We start from the raw sequence: 24,306 nt of genomic DNA, 5'->3' as shown, positions 1-24,306 counted from the left end.
TTTAATATTACATAATATACCAGTATTTCTGTTTAAGAACTCTTGCTGAAATGAGTTCATATCCAAAATATACTTGGCAATAGTATCATCATTTAAATTCAATGAATTATAAAAGTACTGTTTTGCAGGGGAAAAGGTGTAACTTAAGTTGGATTTTGTTTAAGCAACACCTCATTAATCACTTTTTCCAAGTTCATATATGAACGACCTCCTGGTTTCGTGTCCTCCACCGCCTTCTTCTTCATCTCAATTGTCTTCTGCCTCATCATCTTTCCTTTTTCACCCACCATCAATTCATTGACCAGCTTCTCCACCTCTTCTCTCTTAACATTATTATCAATTTCGATTCCAATCTCCCATGTATCGCAGATATATCTGCAGTTCGCTGGCTGATCAGCGAAAAATGGCCAACACAACATTGGCACTCCGGCGCATATGCTTTCGGTGGTTGAATTCCACCCACAATGAGTCAAGAATCCACCAATTGAAGGGTGGTTCAGCACTTGCTCTTGCGGACACCACCCTGCAATTAGGCCTCTATCTGCAATTTCATTCACAAACTCAGATGACAAACCAACCGAGCCACCATTGACAAGGTCAGGCCTAATGATCCACAAAAAGGGTTGTTTGCTATTTGCTAAACCCCAAGCAAACTCTAACAGTTTTTCCGCAGTCATAACCGTCATGCTCCCAAAATTCACATAAACAACGGACCCTGGTTCCTTGGATTCAAGCCAATCAAGACACTTGGTATCTTCTTTCCAAAGATTTGTACTTAAAGACGCCAAGTGGTTTTGCGGACTTTGATATAAAAGTGAAGATAACGGCCCTATTGCATAAATACTAGGGAATACAGAAGAAAGAGCATTCATTACCCCACTCTCAAGTTCATTAGAAGTATTTAAAATAATAGCAGAGGCTCGGTGAGCCCTTCCCGCGGCTTCAATGATAAATTCTACCATTGCATTATTTGGATCTGTAATCCTTATAAAGTCAGGTAAATCCTTTAGTCGAAAGTTATGCAATCCTGGAATACAGTCAACTATAGTGTCCAAATATCCGTTTGTCAGATAACTCTCATCTGCATATATCAAATTATGATATTAGTTGGTTTGAAGCTCGATAATCTTAATATACTCCCTCCGACCTTATTTATAAGCAAAATTTACTTTTTAGATTCATTGAAAAACCAATGTATCTAGCCTATATCTAAGTTAGATACATCAATTCATGCATAGTTCCAGCAAGGCCGGAGGGAGTATGTCATATACAAGATTAATTGTTACCTTTGAGTGGTATAAGGCCTTTATCAAACAACGTAGGTAAGTGGACACCAGCGAAAAATGTGCATGCATTGGCCGGACTAAAGAAAACAACCGGAAGATCAAATTCTTCAGTGACTTCTACAGGAAAGCTCATGCTGCAATCAGTAACTATGCTGGTAACTTGGCGGACAAGACCAGCCTTGGCAGATTCTTGAAGTCTAGTAAGAATTTCGCGGAACGGTTGAAGGAAGTTCTTTCTAATTGATTTACAAAGGGCATGTATGTCTTGACTAACATCGCCGTCACCATCAGGTAAACCATCTGGAATAGTTTCAAAGTGAAAACCGGTGAAATCATAGGCGTTCGGACCTCTAGATTTAAGCAAGCGTTTGTGATTGTATTCGGTGTTGACAAAGGTTATGTGAAAGCCTCTAAGGTGAAGAAGTTTTGCTAATTTGATTAATGGATTGATATGGCCTTGAACTGGATATGGTATAAGCACAGCATGTGGTTTTTCATCACTCATTTTTGTGTTTTTGTGATTGAATGGTTTGCAAAGGGTTGAGAAAATGGCTTAATAGATATGAAGCCAATGTTAGTTTCTTGGATTTGTGGAAAAGAAAACAGAGAAAAAAGACAAGAAAAAAAAAATGACATTTTTTTGAAGAAGCTAAATTAGCTCACCTAAATTGGCGCCAGAGAGAATCGAACCTCAGACCTCAAGAGGAGCACACTCCCAGGTCTCAAGCCAATACCAATGCACCAACCCAAGTGGATAAAAAAAAAAAAAAACTGACATTGAAAGTCTGAGGCATTTTTCTTTTAAAATGATACAATTCCAATTTCCAAGTTACACAATAATTGATGAATCCTAGTCAAGTCACAAGTACTTTGGATTTAGAGAAGGAAAACAATTTTTAATTAAAAAATTGTTTTTTCAGTATTAACACTTTGATTTTTAGAAAAAAGAGCGCCAATAATCTACTATTCATATATTTAAAAGAATTTATTAATTATTTGAATTCAATATTTTTAATTAAATATTAAAAAGTTGTTAGCACAAACTTAAGCATGCCTTTGGTTTAAGGTGGCAAGAATTGAGTTGAATATAAAAGTTAATTAAGTGTAAGACTAAAACTGAATTATTATGAAGACAACAACTTGAAATTGTAGCTTAAGCGTCGGTTTGACCATACTTATTTTTTACTTTTATTCTTCTCCTTAAAAATAGTAAGGAAGTAAAAAATTATGTTTGACCAAACTTCTTTTCATTTTCTACTCTTTATTTTATTTCTCTAATTCTTTTAAGGAGAAATATGGTCAAATACAATTTTATACTTCTCTATTTCTTTTTAAAAAAATAGAAAAGTAGAAAATAAGTAGCGTCAAACGGGGCTTTAAACTAAAATTAATTTGAAGACAAAAATAATTATACTTTTTTTACTAAAGGTAAACATATACCAAAAATAAAATTATACTTTTTGACAAATAGTGAAATAGATTAATCCTCGAGTTTTGTACATCCAAATAGATGACAAATTCTTCTTATAAATTTTTTTAATAATGTTGCATGCCTAAGATAAATATCAAACTTGGAATCTTAGTTATACTATACCTATCTTTGTTAAAATCAATGTACAATAGGTTCTACTCCATTCGTCCAAAAATATAAGCAAATATGAGTCGAATAAACTAGATATATTTAATTTTATTAAAGATTTGGATAAATATATTTATTTTTGTTGTCAAACTTTTACTTATATTTTAAAACAGATATGCATCATAGAAAGGTATGTGCTTCTGCTATTTGTCCCCGTTGTTTAGTGACGGATGAAACTATAGATCATTGTCTCTTTTCCTGCATTGATGCCTTTAATGTCTGGAAAGCTTGTGGTTTGGATAATATCTCTCCTCCAACACATGGATTGGATTGGTTCTCTTGGTGTAAAACCTTTGGGGCTTCTCATGGGAATATTATCTTTGTCGTTTTGTGGGTTATCTGGTGTGCGCGGAATGATGTAATCTTTAATAACAATAGAACTAGTATTTACAAGAGTGTTGCAAAAATTCATTCTATGCTACACTATTGTGCCGTGGCTTTCGACACACCGACGTCGGTCGCCGCAAATATGTTATCTCAGCAGTTAGTGGCATGGCCCTGTCCCCCGAATGGTTACGTTTGTCTGAATGTGGATGGAAGTTTGTTGGGTTCGCCTCAATCCGCAGGTTTTGGTGGCCTTATCCGTAATAGTTTTGGATCCTTTCTTGGAGGGTTCTATGGTGTGGCATGTCAGGCTATTATTCTATATGCTGAGATCATGGCCATGCTTCATGGTTTAGAGTTATGTTGGGATAAAGGGTTCAAACATGTCATTTGCCTTTCAGATTCCCTTCAAACAGTTACTCTTGTCAAAACTGGCACCTCACCACATCATAAATTTGCGAATGAAGTCTTTAGCATCCGCCAACTTCTAGATAGAGACTGAAATGTTGTTATTAATCACACGCTCCGAGAAGGGAACGCGTGCGCTGATATGCTGGCTAAAATGGGAGCTAACACTATCTCTCCCCTTGTGAAGCTTGTTGAACCTCCTTTCGAGTTGTCTCCCCATCTCTCTGCTGATGCATGGGGTGTGGCTTTTATTAGAAAATAGTTTCCCTTTTGTTTTTTCCTTTCTCTCTTGTAACCAAAAAAAGATAGTGTATATACAGTGACTTTAATGCAACGGTACAATTAATTACGGTAAATTCGAATATGGATATTCCAAAATAACGAGTGCCTTTCAACTGGGCCTCAAGATTATCTCCAAAACCACAATGGCATAAAATCCAAATTCACCTTTATTGTCACATTGTGGTAAATGCGTTTTCACTTCATTCACATTATGTTTTCTGTACTTTGGTTTTTGATAAGACTTTATCATGTGCATGTGTGATGTGTCAATTCAATAGTAACAATTTGAGCTTATAATGGTTCAAATTTCTAAGAATAATTATAAAATGATTTATATCATATAGATCATTTATAGAAAAATTTAGAAAAATTAAAAATCATTCGATATGTTATCGAGACATATCAAGATTAACGGTTTATTAAATAACGTAAATCTTGATGAGTCTCAGTATCAAATGATTTTCAAAAAATTTTAAAAAATTTATGGATGATCTATACGATATAAACTTTTAATCCAACAATGCATTTCGTAAAATTCATATTCGGTAGATCACTTGTCCATGGTGAACCACTTGTGAAGGTGGTCCACCGTAGCATTAGCCTTGTTTTCTATTAGTGACATTTGATTTACAAAAGCTGAATATTGAACATGACAATACATGACAGAATAATATACGACAAATATTTAAGATATTAATAAATTTTTGTTTCTCGTACTATGTTTGGTGAAAACTACTATTGTTTTAATATTTTATATAATTTGTGTATATGACAAAAAATTGTCTCGTCATTTAATGGAGGACAAAAATTTCAGGTTTTGTAAAATCTCTTGACCCAATTTATCAAATCACATAAACAATTTTAAACTCAAACACTTTACGACATTAGTTATTTTGTTCAAACCCTTATTTTTAGCATATCAACACACATTTCGTAGTATATGTATAAGCATTGAAGAAGATTATGCAAAGTCACTTGTACAAATTGGTGAAGGTTCTATTTATAAAACACCTATTCGGATAAACATTATATAGAGTTGGAATTTTTAATTTAAACTGTATATGTTTTAAATAATGTTACCAGTTAAAAATAAAATTCTTTACCATCAATTTCCCATATTATTACCTCAATTTTGTAACAAAGTTGTTTAAATAAATATTTAGCAACAGGTCAACATAAAACAAACATTCTAAAATTTAATGATTTGGTGTATTAAAATAATCATATATAAGACTTTAACATCATTCACCATTTTTAGTTAAGAAGTCCCACATCCGAGATAATTTGAATAAGTGTTTATAAAATAGAGGCAATCTCACCTTACAAGTCGGTTTTGTAGGGTTGAGTTAGGCCCAACTCTCAATCCTAAGATGGTATCAGAGTCTTTCCATGATCTGTTGGGCCACCTGTTATCGGGTTTCCGCTATTGGGTCACCCACCGTTTATATCCACGCACCAAGCCCAATAGTGCTGGGCGTGAGGGAGTGTGTTAAGAAGTCTCACATCGGTTGCGAGATAACCTGAATAAGTGTTTATAAAGTAGAGGCAATCTCACCTTACAAGCCGATTTTAAAGAGTTGAGTTAGGCCCAACTCTCGATCATAAGAATATCCTGTGCAACAAAAGATGTCTATCTTTAAAGGCCTCCAAGTTTTCTTGGCCAATTCCTATTGTACAAAAAGTCATGTGTAAGCAGTGGCTCGACGGAGATGGTTTGAATCAAGCGAAACCAAAGGCATTCGTTGGCACCTGAGATGCTATTATAAAAAAAGGAAAACAATTTCTTAAGCTTGAACCTTTGAGATGAGAAGGTATAAAATCCATTTTTTTTAATGAATTGATCAATCAAGGCAAAAAGGTACTATATGTTTTCCATTCAAATGAAAGTGATTTATCTCGCGCCCAAAGCATTCGATTATAGTGATTTATAAAGAAAAGCATAGTTTAGTTTCGATGTTTTAATTTGTTCACATTTGAATGGAAAACACATAGTACCTTTTTGACTAAAGATAGTGATTTATAAAGAAAAGCATAGTTTAGTTTCAATGTTTCAATTGGTTGATTGCATCATTCGATTATGGGTTGGCCTAAAAACAAGGAAAATTTCTCAACGCACCCACCATTTTCTCCTGCACTCCCTAAAAAATTCGGAAAACGTTTCCCGAATTTTTTATAGTGTAAATTTTACACTAAAAAACTGTTCGGAACGTATTTTCCGAATTTTTTTAGGTGCGCTAGGGAGTGCGGGAGAAAGTGGGTGGGTGCGTTGAGAAATTTTCAAAAACAAGGCCGGGCAAACCTTTGCTTTGGGCTCAAGCCTGTTTCATGAAAATTTCTCAACCCACCACAACATTTCTCCCCTACCCCCTAGCGCACCCAAAAAAAATCGGAAAATACGTTCCGAACTGTTTTTTAGTGTAAAATTTACATTATAAAAAATTCGGAAAACGTTTTCCGAATTTTTTGGAGGGTAGGGAAGAAAGTGGGTGGGTGGGATGAGAAAATTTCCTGTTTCATTGCACCAAGCATAGTCCATCAATTTTATGATACATATTTTGATACCTAACAAAAATTGTACATTGAGTCAAAAACTAAAAATAAAAAAATTGTACATAAATTTCTCTGACGATTTGGAAAGATCATACTTTTTTTAGTGTGAATAAAATATTTTTGCTCACACCAACATAGTGTAGCACAAGTGGTAGATATTTGGATCTCTTAACAATAATCTCTGTCGTTGCGCGTGAAAGATACTTTTAGTTTAAAAAAAAAAATTCCTCGCAATATTTTAGTGTGAATAAAAAATTGTATTTAATCTTAGAGGCTAGCAATTTTTAAAAGTCCAAATTCCTGCATATGCCTAAATTGTATTTGAAACAAGAAATTATAACCAACAAACAGGGCAATCCAGAAGAATTTGCAGATTACCTTCTCGACCAATTGAGTTCAAGTATAAAGGTACATTTTCAATATCCTTGATGACTTAACATTAACAAGAAGAAAAATTTGAACATAAACTAGTACATGGAAAAAATTGAGTTAAATATTTCCTTCAAATATTTTTCCTTTATTAATAGCTATTAGCTAGATTCTATTAATACTCTCTAGTTATTCATGTAGCTCTAGTATAATTTACAAATATACACGTAATTCCAAGATTGCAATGAAGATGTGAACCAAAAGGTTAAACCCTTCACAAATAAAATCCCAATGAGATTCAAGAGTTAAAATCTCAACTCTCAGGTTCACTATTCACTATTATACGGATACTTTCGAATTTTACCAAACACTTTAATTAGTTTATCAACTATCAGTCATCAGCTATCATATTATAAACTATAAATTATCAATCATCATCTATAAGCCATCAGCTGCTTTAGCTATCCGTTATTTTTATCCAAAAGAGTCATTAGAGTCATTGAGACAAATTAGTGAAGGAGAGAGTGAGAAAATGTAATAATGATATTGAACTAAAAGGTAATGCTAACCAGTGCTCCCGAAGCCGTTGTTAAACATATTTAAAAAAGAAAGTAAGGATATAATTAATGCTAGAAAGATAACATTTTTTATATTCTCAATATAATAAATACACAAATTTTAAGATAAAATTTTCTTATTATTATACTCTCTCCGTCCCAAAATATAAGAGCTAGTATGATTAATGCATGTATGCCAACGCACAATTTTGATCACTAATATCTTTAATTCTCTATTAGTAAAAATTATAAAAACTTGATATTTTGAAAATACTCATCAAAACAAATCAAACAAAATCTTATATGCTAATATATATATATATATATATATATATATATATATATATATATATATATATATATATATATATATATTATTTAAAAAATATGGTCAAAGTAAGATAAATGAATAGCATCATTTAATCAAAATAGCTCTTATATTTTGGGACGGATGGAGTACTTAATTAGTGAACCAGAAACACCTTGTAACATTTTCCTAAATTTTTTTATAGGCAAATTAATGTTATGTTAGTGCACTAGAAACACCTTATTAATATATTACAATGTTATATTAGTGCACCAAAAACACCTTATCAAAACTTGAACCATCGACCTCCAACTCTTTAACCTTTAGAGCTATCTATCCCACCCCTAATTAACATTTTCCGAAATTAAAATCACAATTGCATAAAAGCCAAATTCACCTTTCTTGTGCACAATGTGGCGCATGAGTTTTCACTTCATTCATGTTTGTGTTTGTGTCCTTTAGTTTTTGACAAGTCTTTAGTATGTCAGATAACTTAATGGTAAGAGTATGAGTTTGTAATTAAAAAGAAAATTCAAATTTGTTTGAGAGTAATTGTGAAATTGTGACTTTAATTAATAATCTATTGTTTTTACTAATAGGAATATATTCATTTTCAAAATCTAATTACTAAATAATGTTTATAAAATCGGACAAGAGATTAAATCGATGAAACCTTCAATTAAGTTATAGTTTAATTGGTTCAATCAGCTCAACAACAGATGAACCATATAATAAACAAATCAGTAACACTCTAACAAAAAAATCAATAAATAAATAAATAAGTAACAAATGTTAGAAAGTAAAAAAAAATGTAAAAGATAAAAATTGATTGTGCCAAAAAGCTTTTAGTTCAACCAAACTACTTACTGGTGCATTGAAACAAGAAATTTTGAGCAGAGACGGGTCCAGAAACTTACTATACGAGGGGCCGAAAATAAGAACAATTATTTTGACTCTTAAACATATATTTTTTTTTAGTTATTTTGATTCTCAAACCCTCAAATTTATCTTTTGTTTGTTAGTTTGGTCCTCAAATATGCTTTGCTTTGTATTAGTAAACATTACTAATAATAGACAGATTTGAAAATATTTTTATTATTTCAATACACTGTATTGACAACATCTCATATATTTAAAGAAGAAATCACTGTTTGCTTTTCCCCATATATATATATATATACTATTTTTTTATGCATGTATTTTATCATATTATAATATTGTTTTATGTATGTATAATACTAAACTAAAGTGTTGTAAATAGATAGTTGAGTTGAGACTTGATAATATATATTATTATATACATATATGAGGGGGAGGGGGGGGGCCTTGGCCATTGCTTGCCCCCCTTTGAATCCGTCCCTGACTTTGAGGTCTCTATATATATATAGCTTTGAGCTCCTCCGCTCTTCACTTTTCTAAGCAATGTGAGACTTCTCAAATATAATTTCTTTGACATGTACATTTTTTTCTTCATTGGCAATGTGAGACTTACATTGCAATCAACCCTAACATAATGCCAATATACTAAAGTGAATTATAAATCTGATATAAATTAGTGAATTTTAATTCAATAGTAAAAACTTAAAAATCCAAAACAATTTTTTTATTGTCACACCTATTGGCTATGATTTGTTATTCTTGATCAATCAGCCAAATTTTGGACATCACCAAAAAACAAGAAAAACTTTACAGAAAATTTAAGTGCTCAAGATCCACTCTAATTAAATTCACAATTGCATGGAAGCCAAACTAACATTTATTGTGCACGGAACGGTTGATGTATTGTCCCTATCTGTCATCAAACACAAACCTCCATATGTTTATGTTTGCACTTCATTGGGGTTCCTTCCATTCAAGGTTTCGATCCACCTTGATAAAGGTATAAAGGTGGTCAGGCGGCGAACAGCGGTACAAGTGTATCGACGAAGAAAACTTCCGTTTGAGGGGAACATTAATGAAATGAATTAAATGACTCATACTTGAATAGAAGATTGTTGTAGCAATTGTGTGAGGTGAATTAAGTCTCATATTGCTTAGAAAAGTGGAAGTTAAACACTTTATAAGTGAGAGAGTCCATAAACCTAATGTCTTAAGATTTTGGGTAAAAAAAAGTGATATCAACCTCATTTTCTGAGCCCAATACAAATGATCCCTTAATTGCTCCCCGTGATCCCTTGATAAATAAATAAAAAGTAAGAAATGTAATTAAAAGTTGAAAACTAGTTGATGAACCAACTATATATGGTTCACCCGGCTTAATTCTGGTTCAATTTGGTTCAAAACATGTGGTTTTTTTATCAGCAAAAAGATATTCATCTTACTTTCCCTCTTTGTATGATGATGGATAAACCAGTGCCTTAACAGACATTGATTTGATTTTGTAAAATTAATATCGGTTAAAATTAAATTGAATGTAATTAAAATGATTTATATTTGAAAATATTTACGTAAGAATGATCGAGTTGAACAAATTTCGAAGACAAAAACAATTCAACTTGAGAATAAGCAAAGATACCAAAATCAAGTCTATATTTCTCAAATTACTTTTATCTCTCTTATATGTGTTTGATTTTACGTTGGCAAAATTTTACATCACTCAAGTAAAACTTGCAACTTTTTGTCAAAAAAAAAAAAAAGAAAGTAAAACTTGCAACTAAAACTAACTAACTTTTAAGAAATACTTCATTGAATTGCAACCATATATTATCAAACAATAAATATCATCATATGATTGTGGACCATACCTCCTCCTGATTGAATTAGAAACAGTTTGTGATGGTTGAAAATATACATATTAAAAAGTCTCATATTGCTTAGATTGTTTTAAAATCCGTTTCTGCCGCAAGATTATGTTTGTTTTTTAAATGAATGTTTTCAGGGTCAAGATCGAACTCTGATCATCTCACTTATTCACCTTTAAATAAATGTTTTAAAACAAAAGTTTATACACTTTCTGCAATTTAATTTTACATTTGATATATTCAAAAACAAAACAAAATGAAATTCTATTTTATTTTAAACAGATTTATTTCAAATTTCGGTGATACCAAAGAAAACAACTAGGACCACTTTTTTTTTTTGACATAAGGACCACTTATTTTTTTGTTATATATTGGATAATAGTTGCCTGCCTGAATGAGCCAAAATTTTGGACATCACATTAACATTTGTCCCTTTCAACAAGATCTCAAGATTATCTCCAAAATCATAATTGCATAAAAGTAAAATTCACCTTTATTGTACAAAGTGTGTTTTGTATCCTTATTTTTTTGACAAGTCTTTACTTTATATGGCGCATAAGATAATTTAAGAGATAAAGTTTAGTTCTTATAGAAGATAGTTGTAAAATTATCATTGAACTCTTATTTTTATTAATAAGATAAGATAGTTGTGAACAGTAATAGCTTATACACTTTTAGATAAAATACTAAATTATACATAATTTTTGCTTGACAATGACATACATAGAATTGAAGTAGTAACATGTTGCATTGCAAAAAAAAAATATTATTCTATCTAATTTTGTTTAAGCAACACTTCATTAATCACTTTGTCCAAGTTCATATTTGAATAACCTCCATGACTAGTGTTCTCCTCTGCCTTCTTCTTCAACTCCCTGACTTTTCGCCTCATCTTCTTTCCTTTCTCTCCGACGATTAATTCATTGATCACTTTCTTAACCTCTTCTCTCTTGGCATTCGTATCGATTTCAATTCCAATCTCCCATTCATTACAAATAACTCTACAGTTTGTTGGCTGATCAGCGAAAAATGGCCAACACAACATTGGCACTCCAGCGCATATGCTTTCGATTGTTGAGTTCCATCCACAATGAGTCAAGAATCCACCAACTGAAGGGTGGTTCAACACTTTCTCTTGTGGACACCAACTGGCTATTAGGCCTCTATCGGAAATTTCATTCACAAACTCAGACGACAAAACCACCGAGCCACCTATGACAAGATCAGGCCTAATAATCCACATAAAGGATTTTTTGCTATTGGCTAGACCCCAAGCGAACTCATATAGTTGCTCTGGTGTCATAACTGTAATGCTTCCAAAATTCACGTAAATAACAGACTCGAGTTCCTTGGAATCGAGCCATTTAAGACACTTGGTATCTTCGATCCAAAGGTTGGAACCTAAAGATTCCAATTGATGATTATTTGCAGTTTGGTTTAATAATAAAGGTAAAGGGCCAATGGGGTAAACAGAAGGAAACATAGAGGAGAGAACATTTATTACATCACTCTCAAGTTCATTGAAAGTATTCAAAACAATAACAGTAAAATCTCTATGAAGACTATCTGCTACATCAATGAAGAATTGAAGCATAATATCATTTGGATCTGTTGTTCTGATAAAGTCAACAATGTCCTTCAAACGAAAGTTTTTCAAACCTGGAATCCAGTCTACTTTAGTTTCCAAATATCCATTTGATAGATAACTCTCATCTGCATATCAAAAGTACTAAAGTTAATAACTTTGATGATCATACATACATACATATTTTGTTTTCAAAATAAACATACATACATATATAATACATTTGGATCTGACTAGTACAAACGTGAAACTTAAAGGACTCTTGGATGCATTTGGATGCGGATTTGAATCCTCTCCAATTATGGACTCTTGGATGCATTTGGATGCGGATTTGGATCCTCTCCAATTATTCTCTCATGTTTTCTCTCCTTTTATTAATCTAATGTTTTCTCTCTCTTGTCAAGTGTTTTTTCTCATTTGTCAACCATTATATTAATCAAAATCATATCAAGACTTACTATCAGACTAAGTTGATTTTCACGAAAGAAATTTGACTTAGATCATAAGAAAAAAAATTCAGAAAAAAATTCGTCAAAATATTTGACTAATTTGACTTTCAAAAAAAAATTCACTATCAATCGATCGTAATTGTCACATGACTTAGATCATTAAAATTATTTGACTTTAATCATAATTAAAAAAAGATATGTTTGGTTGTAATTTTTGGACAGTTTAGCAAAATTTAACATTGTACCTTTGAGTGGTATGATTCCTTTTTCAAGAAAGGAACGAAAGTGAAGAATATTCAATAAAGAACATGCACTTGCTGGAAAAAGCAAAAGATTTGGCAGTGCAAATTTTTCAGCAGCTTGAATAGTAAAACTCATACAACAATCAGAAACTAAGCAAGTAATTGGTGGAACATTATCAGAGTGATTAAGTCTATGAAGAAGTTCACAATAAGGTTGAAGACAATTCTCTCTTACAGATTTACTAAGAGAAGGTATATCTTGCATAACATCACCGGTGTCGCCTTCGACCGGAGTTAAACCATCTGGAATAGTCTCAAATTTAAAATCAGATAAACCATCAAGAGCATTGGGACCTATTGATTTGAGTAAGCGTTTGTGATTGTATTCAGTGTTAACAAAGGTTATGTAAAAGCCTTTAAGGTGAAGAAGTTTTGCTAGTTTGAAAACTGGATTGATATGGCCTTGTGCTGGATATGCAATCAATACAGCATGTGGTTTTGTGTTTGTAAATTTTCCCATCTTTGAAAATCTTAAGTTTTTGGATGTTATGTGTGTGAGATATAATGTTGAGAAGCATGTGCTTTATATAAAGAGAGCACAAGGCTAATATTATATAATTAAAAAATATGAAAAAATAAAAACAGATAAAATCTGGGAGGTTCTAAAAAAGAAATAAATGTAGCAACTCAATTAGTAATAGGCACGGCAACGAGGTAGGGACGAATTTTGTCTATTATCTACCGTCTCAATTTTCTTATATTTAACGGAGTTTTCCGCTCCATTCTATAATAACTTGAGTTGTGTTTTGATGTTTTTTTATTACAAAAAAATTTAAAAGTCGAAAATTATTTTGTTTCAATAATATAACTTGATCTAAGCAGGATGAATTCTAGTTGAGTATCAATATCCACATTATCCGCTCGACTCTCATAGTTGAAAATTGGAAAAAAAAACATATACTTAGTCAATTCAAGTTTCTCTATCAAAACCGGAGCAAACCAAAGAGATACAAACAAATATGGGTATATTGTGATGTCTAATTATTAGTAATTTGGTTATCATTACAATGCTCTGAATCATTGTTACTAATACTGTTAATAATTTAAAAATAAAATGGTGCAACATGGAAGCTTTTCTTCAAATTTGAGATTCAATAAACATAATACTCATACTTTAATGTATTTAGTCTAAATTTGAACGAAATACATTTTGACTTTTACTTATATTTAAGATCGCAGGGAGTAAGTGTTAACAATCGAGTTCCACGCCAGGAACTTTAAAATTATGAATCAACGACCCCGAATTAATTACATGCTTAATTAATTAATTGCTTGGTTTCACATGCTAATTAAATTAAACTCAATAACTTCAATACAAGCTTTAGAAATTAATAGTGGCCAACTTGTTGTGTTATACAGTTATACTCTAAACGATTTTTTATAAGAGATACTCATTCCAAAATATAAGTCACTTTAGCATTTTTACGCATATTAAGAAATTGCTAACTTTTGTGAATGTTGTAAAAAATTATAATATTTTTTTTTCTTTTACCCTTCACATAACATGATAAAGCTAAAACAAAATATGGAACAAGAGAATAAAAAAGATAATTTAGGAAGATCAACAATAATTATACATTTCTTTAAAAAAAATTAATAATTATACATTAAAATTGCAAAACAACTTACATTTTGATACAACTTTTTTTTTCTAAAGCGATTAGATAGATCAATTTTTCAATGAATCTAATCAATGATATTTTTGTTATAATAGTGACAGGAGGAATTATTTTTTAAGGACACATATTAACATTCTTTGAAAAGATAACTAATGCAATTAAAAATTTAAAAGAAATTTTATAAAAAAAATACAAATAAAAAATTCAAGAAGGACGGAAATAGTATGTCCAGCTCTGTAGTCGGAGAGTTTGGTAGGTGTAGACACAAATTGCATGAACAAACAATCGTTATTCTATTGGCTATGATCTGAATGTCTAACATCATTGAATTTATTGAATTTTCAGTTGTGACATTATTGTACGGCACGTTAACAAAAAAGATATGAAATTGGATTGTCTAATGCTTTTTTTATGGTGTCAAAAAAAAAGATTGTTTGTTAATTCAATTTAGTAAAATAAACAATTTTAATGAGAAAAAAAATATGAATGAACGGTTATGATAATGACAACACGCAACAATAGAGAATGAACTATAGAAGATCAAAATTCGTAGTATATACAGTTTTGACACAATTTCAAATAATTACAAACCAAATGGTAAAAGTTAATACTCACACTTTTATCTTTATACTCCCTCCAGTTTTATATATAATAAAAAATTCACTTTTTAGATACATTCAAAGTTAGATGTATTTAGACTATAATATAGACTAAATACATTAAACTTTAAATGTATCTAAAAAGAAAATCTTCTTTTATAATTATGACCGGAGGGAGTATATAATTACATATAAATACTCCCTCCGTTCCAAAATGTAAGTCATTTTGTCCAAATTACATAAATTAAGAAATGTAATTAATATTGTATGAAAAAGAGAAATTATGAGTTGGTTTACAAAATTGTCATTTATTAATTTTATAGAAAAGATAAATTGAATAATTGAAATAAGATAGAGTAATAAATAATTAAAGGTATAATAGGAAAAATAACATTAAATGCTTCATTGTAATGTAAATTTTGTAAAGTGACTTATAATTTGATATAAATTTTTGAGACTTTCTCAAAGTGAGTTACATTTTAAAACGGAGGAAGTAAAAGATAAGCAGATAATGAACTGCTTCACTAACCCTCTCTAAATAGCAAAACCAATTCTCATAAACTACATCAAATGATCTCGACCGCACATATTAACAAACAATGGTATTTTTGTTTTTCTTTTCAAGAAAACAACAAACAATCTTACGATCTGAGTTTCTAAAATCATTGAATTTTAGTTGTGACTGTTATAAGTAATTAAATAAATCATCAAATTAAGGTGAAAGAGATGTTTCACTATTAATGTTGAAATATTCATGGATAATGTCAACTTAAAATAGTAATATAGATTATTATCTATTTTTGTCAACTTAGAATAGTAAATTTAATTTGTTTTTATTCATGGTTTTACTAGTATAAAAAGCCACTTTGTGTTCAATGTAAAATGCACCTTTCATGAATGATATGAATACATCTAACCCTTCTACTCTCATAATTTTCTTAAGATTTAATTTAATATTTGCAGCTTATAACTAGATTAGTAATTTTATCATCCTATTAGTACCTAATAAATAGTTAAATATTTAAATTTCTCAACACGTTATCAGCACGATCGTTTCTATCGGAAGTGATTTACCACCACTAGGTCAGACATGGAACATGTCAAAGACATTTGCATCCCGGACAGTGGAACTACCCACACGATCCTCAAAAGTAAGAAATATTTCAATGATTTAAATTCTACTAAAGGTGTGATAAATACTATCTCAGGACCTGCTGATTTAATAGAAGGGACAGGTAATGCTATGTTCATGTTACCAAATGGAACAAAATTTGTCATTAATGATGCTTTATATTCTCCTAAATCAAAGAGAAATTTGTTGAGTTTTAATGACATATATCGTCAAGGGTTTGACACTGAAACTGTAACTGAAGGCAATATGAAATATATTAATATTACTACTAATGTTTCTGGAAAGAAGAAAACCTTAGAAAAGCTACCAAAATTGCCTTCGGGATTACATTATACATATATACATAAAATTGAATGTAATTTGGTAGTAAAAGAAGACCCCAAAACTATGATTTTATGGCATGACCGTTTAGGTCACCCTGGCTCAACAATGATGCGAAAAATAATTGAAAGTACTCATGGTCATCCTTTGAAAGGTTTAAAGTTTACAAAAGAGGATAAACCATGTGAAGCCTGTTCTCTTGGAAAACTAATAACAAAACATTCACCAGGCAAAATTCATACAGAATCACCTGCATTTCTTGAAAGGATTCAAGGTGATATATGTGGACCTATCCATCCACCGTCTGGACCATTCAGATATTTTATGGTATTAATTGATGCATCTAGTAGATGGTCGTATGTTTGTTTATTGTCAAGTCGTGATATGGCATTTGCAAAATTTCTTGCACAAATAATTAAATTAAGAGCACAATTTCCTGATTATACTATAAAGAAAATTAGACTTGACAATGCTGGTGAATTTACATCAGAATCATTCAATAATTATTGCATGTCAGTAGGAATCACTGTTGAACACCCTGTTCCTCATGTGCATACACAAAATGGCTTAGCTGAGTCATTAATAAAACGTCTTCAATATATAGCTAGACCATTAATAATGAGAACTAAGCTACCAGTTACTGTTTGGGGTCATGCAATTTTACATGCTGCAGCACTCATCCGTCTAAGGCCGAGTGCTGATCATAAACACACCCCTTATCAGCTTGCAATTGGTAAGGAACCAAATATTTCCCATTTAAAATTTTTTGGTTGTGCAGTATATGTCCCAATAGCTCCACCACAAAGAACAAAAATGGGACCTCAAAGGAGATTGGGAATATATGTAGGGTATGAATCACCGTCTATTATTAGATATCTTGAACCTTTAACAGGTGATGTTTTTCAGGCAAGATTTGCTGATTGTCATTTTGATGAAACAAAATTTCCAACACTAGGGGGAGAAAATAAACACATAGAAAATGAAATAACATGGTATGTACCATCTTTATTACATTTGGACCCATATAATAAATCATGGGAAGAAAATGTAAAGAAAATAGTACACTTACAAGATTTAGCAAACCAACTGCCAGATTCATTCACTGATTTGAAAAGAGTGACAAAGTCACATGTACCAGCTATAAATGTCCCAGCTAGAATTGATATTTCAAAAACAAATGATGTAGCAAGTACATCCAAGGCATGCTTGAAGCGTGGCCGACCTATGGGATCCAAAGACAAAAATCCCCGAAAAAGAAAAGAAACAGAAAAGGTGAATATGATTGAAAGTGATCCTGAAAAGACACTAGATAACAACAAATCCATGATTGAAAATTGTGCTCTCGAAGAAGCACAAAATGATGACAATGAGATCATTAATAATGAAGCTGATAACAAGAATGATCTCGAGATTTCAATAAATTATGTTAATACAGGAAATCTGTGGAGCCGAAAAGGTATGAACATTGATGAAATATTTTCGTTCTCAATTGCATGTGAAATCATAAACGAAAATGATGATCCTGAACCCAAAACTGTGAATGAATGTCAAAATAGACATGATTGGAAAAATTGGAAAGATGCGATAAATACTGAGTTAAACTCTCTTAAAAATCGAAAAGTATTTGGACCCATTGTGGATATACCTGAAGGTGTGAAACCTGTTGGGTATAAGTGGGTCTTTGTAAGAAAACGAAATGAGAAAAATGAGATTGTAAGATACAAGGCTCGTCTTGTTGCACAAGGTTTTTCCCAAAGACCAGGAATTGATTATGAGGTAACATATTCTCCTGTTATGGATGCCATTACTTTTCGTTATTTAATTGGTTTATCAGTGTTTAACAAATTGGACATGTATCTCATGGATGTTGTTACTGCTTACTTGTATGGATCACTTGATAGTAACATATATATGAAAATCCCGGAAGGATTTAAGATGCCTGAAAACTCAAAACCCAGAGAGACGTATGCAATAAAGTTGCAGAGGTCATTATACGGGTTAAAGCAGTCAGGACGCATGTGGTATAACAGACTGAGTGAATATTTATTTAAAGAAGGCTATGTAAATAATCCTATTTGCCCTTGTGTCTTTATAAGAAAAACAATATCTGGTTTTGTAATAATCGCTGTCTATGTTGATGATTTAAATATCATTGGTACCAATAAAGAAATTAAAGAAGCAAGAGATTACTTAAAGAAAGAATTTGAAATGAAAGATTTGGGGAAAACCAAATTCTGCCTTGGTTTGCAAATTGAATATACTAAAAATGGTATATTGGTACATCAATCAAACTATACAGAAAGGGTATTGAAAAGATTCAACATGGACAAAGCCAATCCTTTGAGTACCCCAATGATGGGCAGAACATTAAATGTTGAAAAGGATCCGTTTAGACCTAAGGAAGAAAATGAAACAGATCTTGGCTCTGAAGTACCATACCTCAGTGTCATTGGGGCACTCATGTACCTTGCCAACTGTACAAGGCCTGATATAGCCTTTGCAGTGAATTTACTAGCAAGATTCAGTTCATGTCCTACAAAGAGACATTGGAAAGGAATAAAACATATTTTTCGATATCTCCGAGGTACTTCTGATTTTGGTTTGTTTTATTCTAACAATACAAAACCAGTTTTACTTGGTTATGCAGATGCAGGATATTTGTCAGATCCACATAATGCTAAATCACAGACTGGATATGTGTTTACATATGGTGACACCGCAATATCATGGAGATCTCAAAAGCAAACACTTGTAACAACTTCTTCAAATCATGCTGAAGTAATTGCCCTCCATGAAGCTAGCAAAGAATGTAGATGGTTGAGATCAGTAACTCAACATATCCAAGGAACGTCTGGTTTACCAACTGATAAGAATCCAACAATTTTGTATGAAGACAATGCTGCATGTGTTACTCAGATGAAAGAAGGTTACGTCAAAAGTGATAGAACCAAACACATCCCTCCAAAATTCTTCTCATTCACACAAGAGCTAGAAAGAAACAAAGAGATTGATATTCAATACATTCGTTCGAGTGAAAATGTGGCCGATCTCTTTACAAAGGCACTTTTCACATCAGTCTTCAAGAAACACGTACGAAGTATTGGAATGCGTCACCTTCGAGACATTTGAAGAAGAATTACCTAGGCTTGGTTAAGGGGGAGCATAATGTTGTACTCTTTTTCCCTTATTGAGGTTTTTATCCCAATGGGTTTTTCCTAATAAGGTTTTTAACGAGGCAACGTATGTTCCCATCACATTCTTCTCAACAAAATTAAATGGAGCACTATGATGAATATTTCAAAGGGGGAGTGTTATAAGTAATTAAATAAATCATCAAATTAAGGTGAAAGAGATGTTTCACTATTAATGTTGAAATATTCATGGATAATGTCAACTTAAAATAGTAATATAGATTATTATCTATCTTTGTCAACTTAGAATAGTAAATTTAATTTGTTTTTATTCATAGCTTTACTAGTATAAAAAGCCACTTTGTGTTCAATGTAAAATGCACCTTTCATGAATGATATGAATACATCTAACCCTTCTACTCTCATAATTTTCTTAAGATTTAATTTAATATTTGCAGCTTATAACTAGATTAGTAATTTTATCATCCTATTAGTACCTAATAAATAATTAAATATTTAAATTTCTCAACAGTGACATTATTATATACAGCACGTTAACCAATAAAATTTATAGTATGAAACAAAATAATTGAGTTGTGTGGTAAAGGAAATTTAATATGTCAGTGATTGGAGTTATTAGTGTCCACCAAAGGGTCACATTTGCTATTCATGCATGGGGAAGCCGGACCACACCACACTAATACTAATTCATGGTTATCGTACGTCCACATGCATGGGGGGCAACCGGCCAGCACTATCCTTTCTAGGGATGGTAACGGGCGTCCATTGGTGCGGATTTGGCACTTACCAAATTCACACCCGAAATTATCATCTAAACCCAAAGATTGTTCGGGTGGCAAAACAACACCCACGCTCACACCCATTGGGTTCGAGTTTTTTCCACCCAAACCCAAACCCACAACACATTTGAAAATAATTTGCAAATTTAAGAAATTGAATTCCAACATAGATTTTGAATTAAATTACAACTAAAATTAAGGTCTTCCAAAAAAATTCAAACATAGACTTTCAAGAAATTACAACATAGACTTTCAAGAAATTAAATTACAACTAAAATTTAAGGTCTTCCAAAGAAATTGAGGGAGACTATGGGGGTAATTAGATAATTATAAAATATTTCGGGTGAATGTATGAATTTCGGGTGTGGGTTTGACTAATACCAAACCCACACCCATATTATCGGGTGTCACCCGAACCCAAACTCAAACCCAGTCAAATCGGGTTTCGCCCGTTGACTTGAGTTTAGATTCGAGTGAGTCTCTCGAGTTTGGGTTTTTTTGTCATCCCTAATCCTTTCCACATCATTTTTTTTGGTACAATCTTTCCACATCGTTTGATTCTAGTGAGAATGAAAGGATGGAAAAATTATTAAAAAAAATAAAAAATAAAAAAAATAAATAATTTGTTTGAAAATGCACCCGTTGTTTGAAAATAGTATTTTTGTCCTTAATTTGCTAGCAGGGTACTAGCAGGGACGGATGCACTAAGAGCCATGGTGTGGCTAAAGCCACACCAGATTTTTTGATATTTTTTTTATAAACATATATATAGATATATATTGTGTTAAATATTGTCTTCGGATACTAGTTAAATATATTAATAAGAAAATTTTATCTTGTATTTTGTGTGTTTAATAATTTAAAAATAAACTACTACAAAGTTATCTTTTCAATATTAATTTTATCTTTGATTTCCTCTTTTAATATGTTTAACAAGTGCCCCAAGTACTGTTTAGCATGACTCATAAAAAAAAGAGGTTAAATTGGACAATTGGTACCTTAACTATTTATGAGTTTCATATTGGGTCATTAACTAATTAACGTTACAAATCGTCCCTTAACTAATTAAAGTTACAAACTGATCGCTTAACTTTATTTATGTTTGGCATATTGATCATTTCCTTTAATTTTACTAAAAAAAAATGTTAACTTTATCTTTGGTTTAAGAAAGATGTCTGAACTCGTAATCGTATTTCTTAACACTCCTACCAATATTACTCATAAATAAATTATTTATGCGTACATATAACGAATAACATCAAACAAAGTTAACTTTTTTTTTGAGAAAAACTAACGAAAATTATTAACACGACAAACAAAATTAAAGTTAAGGGGTCAATTTGTAACGTTAATTAGTTAAGGGACTAATATGAAACCAATAAATAAGTTAAAAGACCAATTATCCAATTTAGCAAAAAAAAAATAAAATAGAATTGTCTTCAATTGAATTGAAGTAGTGAACACAAAACACGTATGTTTCTCTCCCTTTTCATCAATCAACTTCATCGCCCACCTCCCCATAGTCACCAGTTACCAAATTTGAGTCCCTCATTGTCATTTGGAGCTTTAGATGTGAAAAATTATTGAGAATAGTTGAGCTTAATTTATCCAAGTGATTTTGTAGATGAGCCAAAAATGGTGATGCGACATCAACTTCAAAATTATATTAGAGATGTTTAATTTTAGCCACACTAGTTTTTTATGTCTGGATCTGTCCCTGGGTACTAGCCACTATAACATTGATTTTCTAAGTAGTTTTGTGAAAGAAGAACTTAATTTGTTTATGATGTCTGACCTATATATAGAAGAAAATGATGAAAGTAGTGGACTAGGTAGTTGAGATAACGGGGAGGAAGTGGCTCCAATTATTCCTATTTTTCCGATCCCATCTCGTTCTAAGCATGATTGAGTCATCATAATACAGTGGAATGATAAACTAAGCCTCAGATATCAGTTCCCAAGGCATATTGGTCCTTTCACTTTATGGAGCGGGTCGAGCCCAATAAAAATTGAAAATAACATTTTTTGTTCTTTAAGTTTTGCAATCCAACTATTTTGACCCTTTAAAAATAACCTCTTATGCTTATAAAAAAAAATAAGGCTTAAATGCAGTTTTGGCCCCAAAGTTTTATAATTGTTTGATTTTGGTCATCCAGGTTTCAATTACTTGATTTTAATCATCTAAGTTTCACAAGTGCTCGATTTTAGCCCTCCAAGTTTCAATTGCTCTATTTTGGCCCCCAAGTTTACCTCCTTTTGTATTTGCTAGCCTCCCGTTGAATATTTAGATTAAAAATTGGTTATGTGGCATTTTAAAATTAAATATGTATTTAAAAATAAATAAATAAATTACAAATTTTTTTTAAAAAACTAAACTATAAAATATTTTTTTTATTATATGTAGTTTATAAAATAATTTTGTCATATAAAAAAGTAAAAAAAAATATTTGTGAACTATTTTTTTAAAAAAATATAATTATTAAACCTTTTATTAAATTTTTTTAATACTTTTTATAAAAGCAAATATTTTTATTTTTTTATAATTAAAACATTTTTTAAATTTTTTTAAAAAATGTCACATAAGCAAATTTTAGTCAAAAAAGTCAACGGGGGCTAGCAAATGCAAAAGGGTGTAAACTTGGGGGGGCCAAAATCGAGCAATAGAGAATGAACTATAGAAAAATGTGAAACAATAGGGATCTATTCAAACATTTTTTTCTTTAAGGGATCAATGTGAAACAAAAAATCAAGGTTATCAAAACCGGACCGACCCGGCCGGTTGAACCAGTCATGAAAATGGTTCGGTTATGAGAAAAAACCGGATAGGAAACCAACCGGCAAAAAAACGCGTGAACCGGTTTTGAACCGGGTTGAACCGGCCGACACGGTCCAAGCGGTTCTGCAGATTTTTATTTTTATTTTTAAAAACAGGGCAAAACGACGTCGTTTTAACTTTTTTTTAAAAAAAAAAAACTGAAACAAAACAACACGTCGTAGAAATAAGAAATGTTTGTTTTTCATCATAGGAATTGATTTTTTTTTAAGGCAGTATGTTGTCAATTGATGTTGTGGTGCTATTTTGTGTTATTGAATTTAGTTTATTATATAATTTCTAATTTGGTTTGAATTATAAATTTTATTTTATTTTGACTTGTGATATTTTATCTTTTTAATGTGTGAAATTGTGAAATATTGAGCAATTATTCATATATTTTTATTTATATATTACTTAAAATATATATTTAATTAAAAATGGTTGGACCCCGGTTGGACCTTGAACCGGTGAGCTCGCCGGTTCGATGATCAGTCCGGTTCCAGTGTTTTAAAAACCGAACCGGACCGGCCGGTCGGACCGGTCGAACCGTGAACCGGAGGCTGGCCGGTCTGGTCCATATGTTGGATCGGCTGTGTAGTTAAACCGGTGGAAACCGGAAAAACCGATGAACCGGCGGTTCACTCGGACCGGCGGTTTGATTGCATTTTTTTTTCCTCCAGCCTAAAACGACGTCGTTTTTGAATATTAATTTTTTTTTTTTAAATCTTGTTATTATTGTTTTGTTATAGATTATTTTGAAAAAAATAAATAAAACAAAGAACAAATACGCATACGCGTAGAAAGAAAGAAGAAATTGTTGCTTGAAGCTTGAACCCTAGCCTACACAGCTTCGCCGCCGTCACAATTCACAATACTGATTTTTCTCGCTAAAAAAAACTTTTCAATTGAGCCAAATCGATGATGAAACAGATCAGAGGGGTGAGAAAGAGGAGAAGAGGATGATGTAGATCGGAGGAGGAGAAAACAATAATTGAATTCAGATCTTAAAGAGGAACTTAATATCAAAAGATGAAAAAATGATGAATAGATCTAAATTTTGAAATTATAAATGGTTTAATGATCATATCCT

At 31.6% G+C, this 24,306-nt stretch overlaps 3 protein-coding genes across 3 annotated transcripts; 1 reads left to right on the top strand and 2 right to left on the bottom strand.

Moving 5' to 3' along the window:
• LOC123905664 (7-deoxyloganetin glucosyltransferase-like) lies at nucleotides 1-1,935 on the bottom strand. The gene is made up of 2 exons (XM_045955358.1): nucleotides 1,287-1,935; nucleotides 1-1,081 (listed from the first exon to the last, which is right to left on the bottom strand). Exons 1-2 carry the CDS (start codon nucleotides 1,789-1,791, stop codon nucleotides 144-146), a joined length of 1,443 nt encoding a protein of 480 aa, XP_045811314.1. The 5' UTR covers nucleotides 1,792-1,935; the 3' UTR covers nucleotides 1-143.
• Nucleotides 1,936-3,040: 1,105 nt separating this feature from the next.
• On the top strand, nucleotides 3,041-3,751 carry LOC123910091. Its single transcript, XM_045961138.1, has one exon. The coding sequence runs from the start codon at nucleotides 3,041-3,043 to the stop codon at nucleotides 3,749-3,751; it is 711 nt and encodes a 236-aa protein (XP_045817094.1).
• A 7,436-nt stretch (nucleotides 3,752-11,187) lies between these two features.
• LOC123907924 (7-deoxyloganetin glucosyltransferase-like) lies at nucleotides 11,188-13,382 on the bottom strand. The gene is made up of 2 exons (XM_045958384.1): nucleotides 12,743-13,382; nucleotides 11,188-12,176 (listed from the first exon to the last, which is right to left on the bottom strand). Exons 1-2 carry the CDS (start codon nucleotides 13,257-13,259, stop codon nucleotides 11,239-11,241), a joined length of 1,455 nt encoding a protein of 484 aa, XP_045814340.1. The 5' UTR covers nucleotides 13,260-13,382; the 3' UTR covers nucleotides 11,188-11,238.
• Nucleotides 13,383-24,306: the final 10,924 nt, after the last annotated feature.

This window comes from Trifolium pratense, linkage group LG2 (assembly GCF_020283565.1).
Source record: "Trifolium pratense cultivar HEN17-A07 linkage group LG2, ARS_RC_1.1, whole genome shotgun sequence".
Taxonomy (NCBI): Eukaryota; Viridiplantae; Streptophyta; class Magnoliopsida; order Fabales; family Fabaceae; genus Trifolium; species Trifolium pratense.
This window is presented reverse-complemented; position numbering and strand designations above follow the sequence as displayed.